General features: G+C 42.8%; 1 protein-coding gene across 1 annotated transcript; it reads right to left on the reverse strand.

The window, feature by feature from the left end:
* Positions 1-281: 281 nt before the first annotated feature.
* Positions 282-8,741, reverse strand: POLE4 (DNA polymerase epsilon 4, accessory subunit). The gene is made up of 4 exons (XM_046662079.1): positions 8,482-8,741; positions 7,855-7,939; positions 7,140-7,181; positions 282-601 (listed from the first exon to the last, which is right to left on the reverse strand). The coding sequence occupies exons 1-4, from the start codon at positions 8,689-8,691 to the stop codon at positions 588-590; spliced, it is 351 nt and encodes a 116-aa protein (XP_046518035.1). The 5' UTR covers positions 8,692-8,741; the 3' UTR covers positions 282-587.
* Positions 8,742-12,139: the final 3,398 nt, after the last annotated feature.

Raw genomic sequence — 12,139 nt, forward strand, 5'->3', positions numbered from 1 at the left:
TAGATGAGTAAATAGTACACTATGTGAATTATATCTCAATAAAGCCGTTAAAAATTTGATTGGTTTTAAATCTAGGATCACATTTATTTGAACTTCCAAAGACCCTAAATGGCATCCTATAAATTCTGGAACCACATTCTGGTGACATGTTGGGGAAAAAATGAACAAATAAATGAGAGACTGAGGTTCACAATGTCTGGCGGGAAGATCAGGAAGGCCTGTGATTGGGCACGTGTGCTCTCCAGCCAAGAACAAAGTCAAGATTATGCAACACACTAAGGTCAAGTTGATCACAGACCTTTATTCTGGTCCTTATCATCCATTAAGCAACCTGCACAAATCATTTTCTTTATCTCTGCCCCAAGCAGCAGCAGCTGGATCCAGGCCGGCAATGGAAGACACAAGTAGTGAAAGACCTTGTAGAGAAAAGCTAACAGGTGAGCCCTCTGCTTGTCCCACCTTAGGAGAAGGTAGAACAGAAAGTGTGGCAGTGCAACACTCCAAAGACTCTTCTTCAAAGCTGAGGCCTGCAGAGGGGCTAGCTGAAGGACGCAGGGGAGGGCTCACAAAACTGCCCAGCTCAGCAATCAATCCAAAGTACCTAAAAACACAAAGAGCAATGAGTAAAGCATGGTGCCTCCAGAGCTGGAGGAGCATAACAAGCCGGGCCAAGTTAAAATGGAAGCTGCTTTGGGACCAGCAGTTATCTAAGACCAAAATACTCGTTTTGAAGAATATCAATCCAAAAGATCCTCAGGGAAAAACACAGCATCACAGAGGGTGGGCAGCTGGGAATTAAGCACACTGTTTGGACAGTTAGAATTAGAGGTGGGAAAAGGGCTGAGAAGTTGCTGCGTTGGTTAATGAGCATTTGTGGAGACCATAAAAGGGGTGAGTGATACTAAATAAATGAGGTAAGTTCTCTAAGCAAAGGGCTTATAATCTTTCGAGAAAGTTCCATTTCAAGATGGGAGACTGAGCCCACAAGTTTGTATTCCCTTCCATCCAAGATTCCATTCAAAACGAAAAAAGGTTTAAGAAAGGTATAAATCTACAACAAAGAATGGAGGCCCATCAGCAGTCAAGAGATTTCAATAAAAAGCTGAATAATAGAAATGTGACTGATGGATGTTTGTAAACAGAGCAGGGGAAAATGTGCCTAGAATGAACACAGAGGAGCTGCAGCAGAGGTGGAGCCCGCGTGCCAGGAGACTCACGGGAGGCTCCAGACTCAGACACAGGAATGAGACAGACGCAAGGCTACGATAGGTTAATGCCCCCAGGGTCTGTATGAGAAATGGCTGACCCCATCCCCCCACAACCCTCCCCGAAGGCAGCACTACCAGAAAAGAAGCATTTAAACCTAAGTTGAAAACAAAATCAGAGGGTTCTCTTCTAAAGAACTAAATGTATTACCTGGAGAACTAGAGCGGCTTCTGAAAATGCCAGCTCGCCACAGTAACGCTTTCTGCACTCTGGCCTTTGGAGGCCCACCGCGTAACACCTGGCCCTACTCCTGCCCATCCTGACTAAAACTGTCAGGCAAAAACCACCCTCCCATCACACACGTACACAGCTTCCAAACAGGCTTCTGATTCTCTCATTCTTAAATGGAATGAAAATTACCAGGCATTTGAAGAAAGCCTACATGATGAAAGACTAAGATTTATTTAAAAAAAAATAAGAAAAAGATGACGACCTAGAATAAAACAGATAATTCACGGAAAAGAACACATAAGAAAACAAAGCAAAAATATCTCTAATTTAAAAAAAAACGGCCTCTGCTTTTGATAATGGCAACATTCTGCCGAGACCAACTGATCAAGCTGAGTAAAATATTTTTAAAAAGAAAATCCTTCAGATATTGAAAAGGCATCAAGAGCAGGCAAATCCAAAATCTAGAGAAGGAAAGAACACAAAGAAAACCCAGCTTCCAAAACTGCTTTTGCCCTGAGGGCATTTGCCAAACCGAAAGACAGAGGTGAGAAACTGTGCTGTGATTTCTGCGGGGTGGGTTGAGCAAATCAAGAGTCAAATCTGGGAGGCTGCTCAAGTGGGAAGGTCTGATAACCACTCCCTTTTTTAAGGCTGGAGTCCCAAAAGGCTACACCCTCAGAGTAAGGCTGGACTAAAATTAAGTCAGCCCCCTCACCGGCCTGCAGTCAGGGTTCACATCACGGTGATGAAGGAATCCCCCAGTCTTGGATTTGGAAAGGAGGCCCTGCACCGACACACACCCCCAGGTGCCTTGCAGAAGCACAGGAAACTCTTCTTTGGAGAAAGGTTTCATCACACAAGCCTCAAATTATCCAACAAATAATCTTCTCAAGTACAATGACCAATATGCCAAAATAACTAGGCATATAGGGGAAAGACTGTGAGACAGTTCTAACAGAAATAGACAGAAAAATAAAAGACAATAAACCAGCCTCAAAAGGCTTTGGACATTAGATTGGACACAGACCTTTAAACAACTGTACTTCCTATGTTTAAAGAAATAAAAGATGAGCGTCAAAACATTTGCAACAAGTACAAACAATAAAAAGTGACAAAAGAGATTTGAAAATAACTAAACGGAATTTGCAGAACTTAAAACACAAAAACAAAAACTAAGAAATCAACAGAAAAGTTTAAATGAGACAAGACCACTGAAGAGAGAATTAATAAACGGGAATGTGAGTAAAATTACACACAATGCATCATGAAGAGGCAAAATTATGGTTGAGTTTTAACATATGTTTAACAGGAATCCCAGAGAGAAAGGAGAAAGAACAAAACAGAGCCAATATCTGAAAAGATACTGGCTGGGACTTCTCCAGGACAGCTGAAAGAAATCTATCCATAGATTTAAGAAGCCTAAACTGACTACAAAAAGCGAAATCTATACCTAGATACATGAGAGTGAAACCACAGAAAAATCAAAGAGAAGAACTTAAAAGCAGACAGAAGAAAAAGGGACAAATTAGCTTCAAAAGATTAACAGACTAAATGATTTCTCAACATAAACAATGAAAGCCAAAAAACAGTACCATGATAGCTTCAACGTACTAAAAGAAATAATTTCCCACCTGGATCCCTATATTCAGCAAAATAGCCTTCAACAATGAAAGTAAAATAAAGGCTTTTTCATACCAAAAAATAAAAAAGCAGAGAGTCAGCTACCAGCAAACCCATACTAAAGGAAGTTCTAAAAGATTTAAAAGAAAATAATCACAACTGGAGGAGAAGAAATATAAAAAGAAAAAAGCAAAGACAACATAAATATATGGATAAATTCATATATCATTGCCTGTATAATATAGCAATAATAATGCCTTATGTGGATTGTCTAAAACAAAACAAAAACACTTGACAAGAACAGCATGAGTGGGGACAAGGGACTGAGAGTTACTGGATGCTAAGATTCCACCTTGCTGAGGATGAGAGGGAAGGTACTAACATTAGGCTCTGATAAATTAAAGACGCACGTAGTAACTGGTAGAGTAACAACTAAAAGAACAGAGTGTATAACTTCCAAACTGATACAGGAAAAAATATAATAATAAATTATACTCAAAAAAAGGGCAAAAAATGGGAAGAAAAAAACAAAACAGGCAAGACAAATAGAAAGCACAAAATAAGATGGTAGATTTAAACCCATATGTACCTAGTGGACCTAGCAGCGCTCATCAGGCCATGCTGTGGCAGTGTCCCACACAAAATAGAGGAAGACTGGCACAGATGTGAGCTCAGCAACAATCTTCCTCAAGCAAAAAGAAGATCGGCAAGAGATGTTAGCTCAGGGCCAATCTTCCTCACAAAAAGAAAAAAAAAAGCACTTAAAAATATTTCAAATCAAATGATAATGAAAATACTACCTATTAAAACTTGCACGATACAGCTACAGCAGTATCCAGGGGGAAATTTATAACTTAAATGCATATAGCAGAGAAAAAAGCTAAAAATTAATGAACGAAAGATCCATCTCAGGAAGTTAGAAAAGAGCAGAAAATTAAATGCAAAAAAATTTAAAATGAAGAAATAATAAAGGTCAGAAACTAATGAAATGTGGAAAAATACATAATAGAAAGAATCAACAAAACCAAAGGTTCGTTCTTTGAAAAAACTAATAAAACTGACAAACCTCTAGAGAAAGTGATCAAGGAAAAAGAGAAAAGGCTCTCATAACACCAAGAATAAAAAGAGGACATCAATAAATATACACATTACAAAGATAACAGAATACCGTGAAAAACTTTATGTCAACAAATTTAGATAAAATGCATAAATTCTTACAAAAACTATAACTCTTTGGGGAGTGGAAACTGTCTCAAGAAAATTAAACCAGAATGGTCCTAAAAACATTCAAAAAACTGAATCAATAATCAAAAATATTCCCACAAAGACAATTCCAGGCCCAGATGGCCTCATTGATGAATTTCAGCAAACATTCAAAGAAATAATTCCTATCTCACAGTTTTCCAGAGAACAGATAAAAAGGGTACACTCTCCAAAAAACTGTATGAGGCTCACATTCAATATGAAAAACAAATGCCAATCTCTCTTATAAACAATGACGCAGCATTGCAATTTGACTAAATCCTAGTATTTAGGGATGCATGCTTATGTGGTAAAACTATAAAGAAAAGTCAAGGAAGTAACTACCAAAACGTCAGGATACAGTTGTCAGGAAAGGGGGTGGAGAGACATATGATGAAGGGATACATACGGGGCTTCTGGGCTGACAGTATCCTATCTCTTGGCCTAGTTGATGGTTACAATGGTGTTCATCTGATTATTTACTGACTTTACATTTGTTCTTTGTGTTACATTTCATATGGGAAGGCTTAAAAAAGAATACAAATAGACACACATTTGCATAAAATATCCAGAAGAGTACACAAGAGACTAATAAGAGTTGCCGGCAGGGAGGGGCCCTGCATGGGATTAAAGGACAGAGAGGGTAGAGAAAGACTGTTCACAGTACTGTTTTTCAACTTCCACACCCAACCTACAGCTAAAGCAGGGAAGACTTAATTACGATGAGACGATATGTTATCAGCCTTGACAATGACAAAGTACAAGTACAGATGACACAAAGTGAGGGCTGGAAGTGGGCCAAACATGGGAAAGGAAGGGATAGGTGCACCAACAGTCATGCACCACAAAGTGGCGAGAAAACAAAAAAAAACAGATGTTTTATATGTTACGTAAACTGAAAAGGTAACAAAGGAACTAAAAATGATGATTTAACCACCAAAAATCAGACAGGAGGAAAGGAATCTATGGGGTAGTACAGGTTAGCCAAATCTTCACTTATCATAGCAGGGAGTCAACAGATAACATCTACGGTTGATAAGTCAAAGACAAGCATGTCATTTAGAAATATAAGTAAGCGCCTGAAAAGCTAAAAAGGGAAACAAAAGGGTGAGAGGCAGCAGTTACACTTCATTGTAAGCCATTAGGTAACTATTTGATTTTTAAGCATGAATATATACTGCCTTGATTAAAAAAGAAAAAAAAAGAATAATTTTCTACTTAGAACATACACATGTAAGGATATAAAACATTTATTTTACCAGGTACAAAATAATATATACTGACTGAACCTACAGGGTCTAAAATGGCCAAAATTCAGATCTACTAATGTGCGGTAGAGCAGACGGCTTCAATTACTGAGCTTATTGGATCAGAAGATGAAAATGAACACATCTACCACTCAAGAAATGGCCATTTATTAAAAATCCAAGCTGGGGCTGGCCCGGTGGTGCAGTGGTTAAGTTTGCACACTCCGCTTCAGCGGCCTGGGGTTTGCCAGTTTGGATCCTGGGCGCGGACCTACACACCCCTCATGGAGCCATGCTGAGGTGGTGTCCCACACAGAAGAACTAGAAGGACCTACAACTAGGATATACAACTATGTACTGGGGCTTCGGGAGGCGGAAAAAAAAAAGAAAAGGAAGACTGGCAACAGATGTTAGCTCACGGCCAATTTTCCCCACCAAATTCCAAGCTAAGCTCTATGGCACGGTGGAGGCTAGAGAAGGAAACTGCGTAAGATCTCTCCACTTCTGTTCCCAGCGCCCTCCAGTTTAGTACCCACAGGTCAGTAGTGTTATGTCTTTAAAATACAAATTTGATCATATCACTCACCTCTTTGAAAAGCTGGTAACTAAAAATGAACATGTAAGGTAGACTCTAAACATTTTTGATTGGGGAACTGACAGGAACTCAGTCACAAGAAGTTGCCTGCCTTAGGTAGGCAGCTAACAAGTTATTTTTAAGAAAAATGAGTACACAGAAAAAAAGGCTTAAGAAAGATCTACAAATTAAGAGAATACTCAATAATCTAGGTTTGAAGCTGGCCATGGGAATATATCTTAAAAGACATTTCAAAGAATATATCGAAAGGGCCAGAGGCCTAGGTTGATGTACAGATGCAGAACAAAGGAGTAAAAATAGGTAATGAGGCCTGAAGGAGGTGATGAGAACACTCTGGTATGGTAAAGAGGAGAATGAACTCTAGGTGCAGGGCTTTCACACAACTATCCAATCAGAATATGTGTAGAGAAGAGCAAGCTGATCAGATTTAGGAATTAAGTAGGAGAAACAGCTCTAAGAAAAGGTAGATAAAATGAGGCATTTCAAATATTTTCTATTTCAATGACAAGATTTAGTTAGCACATGAGTTAATCCGAAATTCCTAAGAACAGATACAGGACAGACTCTCCCTGCAGCAAAATCATCACTTTACACAGATCGTTGAAGAGAAGGAACAAGTAACCCTTTAAATGTTGGCAACTGTTTCTGAACTCTAGCATTATGATGAGGAGGAAGATTTATATCTAGAGATGGAGATCAAAGCAAGAAGCAAACTTCTGAGTCCACCTAACTCCACTGGGGTCTTTATACTCCCTTCCATTTTTTATGGTTAGCAACATTCAGGAAAAAGTTTTAATTACCCAAGGGAATAGAATTAAAATTGCTAAATCTCACCAGATTTAGCAAGTCAGTTTTTCCTATCTTAACAGGAAGTAGGGAGAAAGAATTATCCCTACACAAACAAGGAAGAACCCAGCATCAGTTTTACAAGGTTGTGAACTCAGATCATTAGCATGGAAGGCCAAACGGAAATGATCACCCATTGATAAAGAACTCACCTTCCAGAAAAGCAAATTCATCCACAGCTTCTATTGCATTATCTGAAACACAAGGTAAAGGGACACCTGACCAACTCAGATCATTTGGACATCAGCCCCCCAAAAAAGCACAACCCACGCACTGAAGGGCATGAGGTTTTATGAAAATGTGGGCATTTATAAAATGTGTTCCTCGCTGTCTTGAGATCCATTCCTATACTCCACCACCAAATCTTACCGATCATCTGTCTCTCTACAGGAGTAAGAAATACCTAGGTAAACACTGTTCAGTGGGGGAAACCTCTTTGCTCTGAAAGTCATCAGAGAAGAGTTTGGCAATAGAGCCAGGAAAGTAAGATGACAGTATATGAAAGCTTACACATGTGTGAAGGTCACCAACTAGAAAGAAGAGTCAGAAACCAAACCCTCACGTTCCAGGGGGAAAAGAAATGTCAAGCCTGGTACAATATGGCAGAAGGTATAAAGGGGTCTAGTTAGCTCTGGCAACACCTAGACTCCTTTCACTCTCTGCTATGGCACCTCTCCAGCCACTCAAAGTAGAGAAATCCTAAAGGTAAGGGCTTTCTGGCAATGTGACAGTCCAACAAAACACCCGATAGAGACCCTGTGGCACCTCTCTTCTTACAGTGATGCCTTCTCAACCAGTGAAAGGGAAAACCTTGCCCAGCCCTCGCTTGTCCGCCCCCAGATCCAGGATACCACAGTGACACTCTACCCAAATCTCTCCTCTGCAGGGTTTTCCTCTTCCCTTGTTGGGCACAGCAGTAGGCATCTTTTGCAATGGTCTCCACAAACAGTTCCTGTGAAGCAAACAAAGAGAATTGTACCAACTGGTTCTAGCACAAGTCTTGTGAGTGCTCCTGTTTGAGTCAGGGGAGAGGGACGAAAGGGGGCTCAGATGCATGGGGAGGGTCTCAGGGCAGCTGAAGGTTGTCCTGGATTTCATGATGCTCTATTCCCCTTCCCACTCTCGCAGTAGCCCAGACACGTCCCTCCTCCCTTCCTTGTAAATTCATCCCACTCATTCACTTGAGACTCCTACAAATTCTGTGTTAGACACTGGAGATGCAAATTAAAGTCGTCGTCCAGGCCCTCGTGAAGAGGCAGGTGTGTTAACAAACCAATACAACCACCCTACGTGACCCTTCTTCCGTCTTCCCTTCCTACACTCACAGCTCACAATCGGGCCCCAGCACCTCTCCCACCTCCCTGTCCCCGGTACATCCCACACTCCCCAAATCCAGCCCAAGGCGCCGCTAAGCTCCACCCCCGGAAGTCCCCGAGGCCCCGCCCCTCGCCACGCTCCCCGGCCCGCCTTGTGTCCCTCTCGTTCCCGCCGCACCGCAGCTCGTGCCAGAATGAAGATGGCTTCCTGTCCCGCGAGCGTCACGTCGGGGTCCGCCTTCACCAAGGCCTTCACTCGCGCCAGAGGCAGCCTCGAGAGACGAGCCCCGGGCGCACCCGTTGGGGCTTGGGGCGGAGGGGCCACTGCCTCCCCACCGGGCCCCTCCTCCTCCCGGGGCGTCCCGCTTCCAGCCGCCGCCGCCGCCATCCGGCCCCGAGCGTGCTGCGCGCGGCCGCCGACTGTGCGCGCGCAGGCGGCTCCGGCCCCTTTCCCGCGCGCACTGGAGGCCACGCCCCCTGTGGACGCGTGGCTCCGCCCCTCACGCGACGGGGCGCTCCCCGGACCGTGGTGGGCGGGTACTGGGCGGTTTTATCTCTGTCTCCCTGCGCGATCCCGGCTGCTGGTCTCTCCGGGTCTCTCTTGCTGCTCCTCGGTGACTCTCCGGCCTGGTTGAGCCCGTGTGGAGCCTCTTGGTGAATGTGGTGGCTGGGCGGGGCTGGTGCCCGGAGGAGTGCCAGGTCTGGAGAAATCCAGACCCGACCCGCTAGAGAGTCTCAGTCAACTCAGAATGATACCCAAGGCTGGGAAGGGCAAGTGTCCAAGGGAGGCCCGGACCTTCCCCAGAGGGCCCAGGCCGGAAAGAGGGTACTGAGGAGGGCGCAAAATCTGGACCAGCATCAAGGCGAGCAAGATGCTCTTGAAGGAGGGCTAGGACTTTGCAGGCAGAAATGGCAGAGGTTCAGTCCAGACCGGAAACCACAAGAAAAAGGCATAGAGGCTGGAGAGGTTGAAGTTGTGGTGATCACAAGGCATCCAAGTTTGTGCAATCACGAGTTGCATCAGAGCATTGGTTCTCAAACTTTTTGTTCGCAGGATCGCTTTACGCTCTTAGAAATTATTGAGGACCACAAAAAGCTTTTGTTTCTGTAGGCTATATCAACATTTATTGTATTAGAAATTAAAGTTTTAAAATATTCATTTAAAATAATACACTGTGTCATTACGTTACGTTATCTGGCTTAATAAGGAAGACAACTGGATTCTCTGGCTGCTTCTGTAAAGGTTATCACTTTTCGCGAATCTGGAAAACACTGCATCTTATTGAGAGAATGAGAATGAAAAGGGCAAATAACTTCTTAATATTATTAAGAAAATAGTTTTGACTTCATGGATCCTTGAAAAGGGTCACTCAGAATAACCCCCTTCCCCGCCCCCCATTGGTCCCCACACCACACTTTGAGATCTGCTGGCATAGAGGAACAGTTGATACTTGCAATAACAGGTTTAACTAAGTCAATTCTGTTGTAATAGCTCACATTTTTTTAAGCACTATATGCATGGTTCCAAGTGCTTTACATTTGTATATGTCATACTTGATGTGGGGTCGGTGAGCCGAGGAGTCGAAAGAAAGATTTCTTAGACTCTTCAGATCTGGCAGTAGTGCTCTTTTATTTAGAGAATAGTGTAGCATGGGGACAGGACCCATGGGCAGTCAGAGCTTCTGCTGCCGCTGCTGCTGCCCCCGCTGGCATGGGGACAGGACCCACGGGCAGTCACAGCTCCTGCTGCTGCCCCGAGTTGAGGGTTAGGGCTAAATTTAAGGCATAGGTATGTGAGTCATCTCTTTACGAAGACAAAGGAAAGAACATGAAAAAAATGTTAAAATGGTATCAGTGCAGGTGGGGTCTGGTCGTTGGGTGATCCCATGACTTTTAGACAAGAATCAAATCGGATTAAGTAAAGGTCAGAAGCCACCACCCTAAATCAGTTACGTGAGCTTGCCAGACAGCAACCAACTTAAGTTCTTGCCTTTCCCATTAAGAGTTTCTAGGGATAAGGTCATCTCTCTTCTTCTTCCTGGTACAGAGAGGGAGGCACCTTTACAGATAGAGATTTACCTTACAAATGTAAATATGTCCCAACAAGGGCAAGTTCCATTCCCCAGAGCCTCCTTCCCTGTCCCAGTTTATCAAAAGCAGTCAGCCCAAAACAATCCCGATGCCAAAGAGTCATCCCTTGGGGTGGCCAATTTCAGGTCCCTACAAGCTCATCCCCCCCTTCCTTCACAAATGCAAATGTCTCTCAAAAGGGCAAGCAAAATTCCAGTCCTCGGAGCCTGCTTCTCATCTGTAGTTTTAAAAGTAACCAGCCTGAAATCCTCATCATAAACCGTTTTAAAATTAAGCAGCCTAAAAATCCTCATCAATACTGACTTACATAATTTTCACAATACCCTATTTGAAGTAGGTGATAGTCTGACCTTGTTTTACAGTTGAGGAAACTGAGACACAAGATGGTTAATTCACCCACGCCAGAAAGTGGTGAAGCCAAGAAGAGGTCGGATTAGATAACACGGGAAATCCTTCTCCATTCCAAAATGATGTAGTGAATGCTACGTAACTGGGTTGGCAGAGAGCCTCCACTAGAGCAGAACAAGAGGTTTGGCCGAGATTAAAATCTTCAGAAGGGAGTCTGAGTCACTGGAAATTTCACCACAGCCTGCTTTGGGACCTCAATCCCGCGTCCATCTTCAGATTACGTTTGTGGACACTCCTGAACGTGGAAAGCTCCACATGAAATTCACAAAAGCATGGCCACCTAGCTTGTAGAACACTTGTCCCCTTGTGGTAGAACACTTCATGAAGCAATATTCCAGCAATGTCAAAGTAGTTAAGCACTAATGGCAGCCTAAATTCTAAATTAACACAATAAAAGGGTTGACCACTATAGGGGCAGGATTAGTTAGACTTGATGAAGTTTCTGTGTCAAATTAGCTTTTGGAGGATTCTCTCTCTAACCTCTCTTCTTTCCCAGTGTTCTCTGTTATTTGTATTTTCCCTCGCTTTCTTCCATTTCCTCCTTTCCCTCCCTCTTCTTCCCTTCCCACCCTGCCCCTGTGCCTATTTTTTTCCTCATCACTTGAATATTTTACCTCTTGCCCCAGCTTCATCGTTCTTTCCCTGGTTTTACTATGACTAACAGAAAAGAGCTGTATTTAAACCACACAAGACTTTCTCACTTGAGTGCTGAAAAGCGTTGTCATGTTAAAAAGGGGAATTATATTTTATTTTCAGTGGCAAAAGGGCAGAGGAAACAGGAGGACAAAGGTCAAAAAAGCCACACACATAAAGTTTGAGTAGCAATCCATATAGAATGAAAGGCTAATATTATCTTTAAAAGGCTGCAAGAAGAAAATGAATGCAAAAGAGAAATGTCAGGTGAACATTTTATGTAATAAACTAATGGTTAGAGACAATTTACCATCTTCTCTCCTGGGGTAAGAGTTTGTGGGGACCTGGAATTGGCCACCCCAAGATATGTCTCTTTGGCATCAGGATTATTTGAGGCTGATTGCTTTTGATAAACTGGGACAGGGAAGGAGGCTCTGAGGAATGGAACTTGCCCTTTGTTAAGACACGTTTACATTTGTAAGGTAAATCTCTGTCTGTAAAAGGTGCCTCCCTCTCTGTACCAGGAAGAAGAAAGGAGATGACCTTCTCTCTAAAAACTCTTAATCAATACCAAAGGCAAGGACTTAAAATCTGCATTTTATTGTGCTAGTCTGGTAGCCTCCTGTAACTGACTTCCTTCCCCCTCCCAACTTTGGCATTTCTTAAGGATTAAGCATCTTTCCTTAGGCTAGGAACCGATTGCG

The sequence above is a fragment of the Equus quagga genome, chromosome 5 (assembly GCF_021613505.1).
Source record: "Equus quagga isolate Etosha38 chromosome 5, UCLA_HA_Equagga_1.0, whole genome shotgun sequence".
Lineage (NCBI taxonomy): Eukaryota > Metazoa > Chordata > Mammalia > Perissodactyla > Equidae > Equus > Equus quagga.

Excerpts from the sequence above, each read along its gene's own strand:
- POLE4 (XM_046662079.1), bottom strand. The coding sequence starts at position 8,691 with ATGGCGGCGGCGGCGGCTGGAAGCGGGACGCCCCGGGAGGAGGAGGGG. Across the intron at positions 7,940-8,481 it reads TCATTCTGGCACGAGCTGCG|GAACTGTTTGTGGAGACCAT; the intron begins GTGCGGCGGGAA and ends TTTGCTTCACAG. Across the intron at positions 7,182-7,854 it reads CCTGCAGAGGAGAGATTTGG|ATAATGCAATAGAAGCTGTG; the intron begins GTAGAGTGTCAC and ends CTTGTGTTTCAG.